Source organism: Brassica napus, chromosome C5 (genome assembly GCF_020379485.1).
Source record: "Brassica napus cultivar Da-Ae chromosome C5, Da-Ae, whole genome shotgun sequence".
Classification (NCBI taxonomy): domain Eukaryota; kingdom Viridiplantae; phylum Streptophyta; class Magnoliopsida; order Brassicales; family Brassicaceae; genus Brassica; species Brassica napus.
The window spans coordinates 10,564,625-10,566,239 of NC_063448.1; the positions used below are offsets into that span (position 1 = coordinate 10,564,625).

At 41.0% G+C, this 1,615-nt stretch overlaps 1 protein-coding gene across 1 annotated transcript; it reads right to left on the reverse strand.

Moving 5' to 3' along the window:
* Positions 1-684: 684 nt before the first annotated feature.
* On the reverse strand, positions 685-1,380 carry LOC125587070 (secreted RxLR effector protein 161-like). The gene has a single exon (XM_048757199.1). The coding sequence runs from the start codon at positions 1,378-1,380 to the stop codon at positions 685-687; it is 696 nt and encodes a 231-aa protein (XP_048613156.1).
* Between the last annotated feature and the right edge of the window lie 235 nt (positions 1,381-1,615).

A 1,615-nucleotide genomic window follows, 5' to 3' on the forward strand; every position in this document is an offset into this window, starting at 1 on the left:
CTTGCCGCCGCTTTGCCCCTCCATCTCTATAGACGAGCTCTGACATAAACCACTGAGAAAAACTCACCTTTCTCTGGTGAAACACTTCCCTGTTAACAAGGTAATAACCTCTGACTCTTCTTTCCTGATATTAACCTGAGAAGTCAAAACTGATGATCTATCGGTCTTCACTGAAGACGAAAGACACACCCTGAAAACCTTTTCTTTTACTTTTCATGTTTTCGATCTGGGTTTCCACAGCTTGAAGAACCCAGAAAAAAACACCACCACGTTTTCTTTCTAAGGTAACAACTTTCTCAGGCCCTTTTTATTATTATTCATAACACATTTGATAACTTCAAGGACGTATACTGACCACAGACTTTCCTTTCTCTGTTTCTGAGTTTGCAGACCTGACAAACCAAAACTCAAAACACCCACGACGGAAGAATCTCAGATACTCTACCTGAAGCCACAGAACACTGCTGAACAAAGAAACAATCGTTCACCGACGACTCCACCTCAACCCTCACCACCAGAGATCGATATTGATCTCTCCTTCTGTACGGGTAACTCCCTCTCTATAATCTGAAGTTTACAAATTCTTTTACAGATAGCTCAGATGTCTTACAGAACACGAACCATCTCTCCTCTGTTTCTGTATGTTGAGGCGCTTATAGAGTTACCCGGAGCCGATCATCATCCTTAGCAGATGTTGAGAAGTTCACAGCAGAGCTGTAACTTAGTACCAGGTTCACATTTCGTCAGAAAATCTGCAGTATTCTTAAATGTATGTATCTTCGCTAGGTTGACGATTCGCTTAGATACAATATCCATGATTAAATTGAACTGTGTATCCATGTGCTTAGTTCTCTCATGATGTACTGCATTTTTAGATAGGGCTATTGCACTTTGAGAATCACAGTGTATCCTTACACTGTCTTGTTGGTAACCTATCTCTGTAATGAAATTCCTTAGCCAAATAGCTTCTTTGACTGCCAATGTTAGAGCCATAAACTCTGCTTTGGTGGTGGATAAAGCCACCACTGACTGTAGTCCTGACTTCCAGGACACAATATTTCCCCCAACTTTAAACACAATTCCTGAGACTGATCTTTGCTTATCCAAATCCGCAGAATAGTCTGAGTCTGAATAACCCTCCACCTTGAACTCTGTAGACTTCTTAAATGTCAAACACTGATCGTAGGCTCCAGCTACATATCTTAAAACCCATTTAACTGCTTCCCAGTGTTCCCTGCTAGGATAAGACATAAAACGACTGATGAATCCCACTTCAAAACCCAAATCTGGCCTTGAACCAACCATTGCATACATCAAGCTTCCAACCGCACTTGCATATGGAACATCTTTCATATGCTCATACTCTGCAGCTCTTTCCATAGGATGTAGACTCCTTAGTTTGAAATGAGAAACCGTAGGTGTAACCACTGATCTAGCGTCAGACATTCCAAAAGTGTTTAGAACCTTCAGTAGATACTTCTCTTGTGATAACACTAGAATTCCCTTCTTCATATCTCGAGTGCTCCATTCCAAGAATTATAGAGGCTTTCCCTAAATCTTTCATTTCAAACTCTCCACTCAAACTGTCCTTCAGAGACTGAATCGCAGATTTGTT

Bases quoted from the DNA above. Each gene is read 5' to 3' on its own strand.
- LOC125587070 (XM_048757199.1), bottom strand. From the start codon at position 1,380: ATGGAAAGAGCTGCAGAGTATGAGCATATGAAAGATGTTCCATATGCA.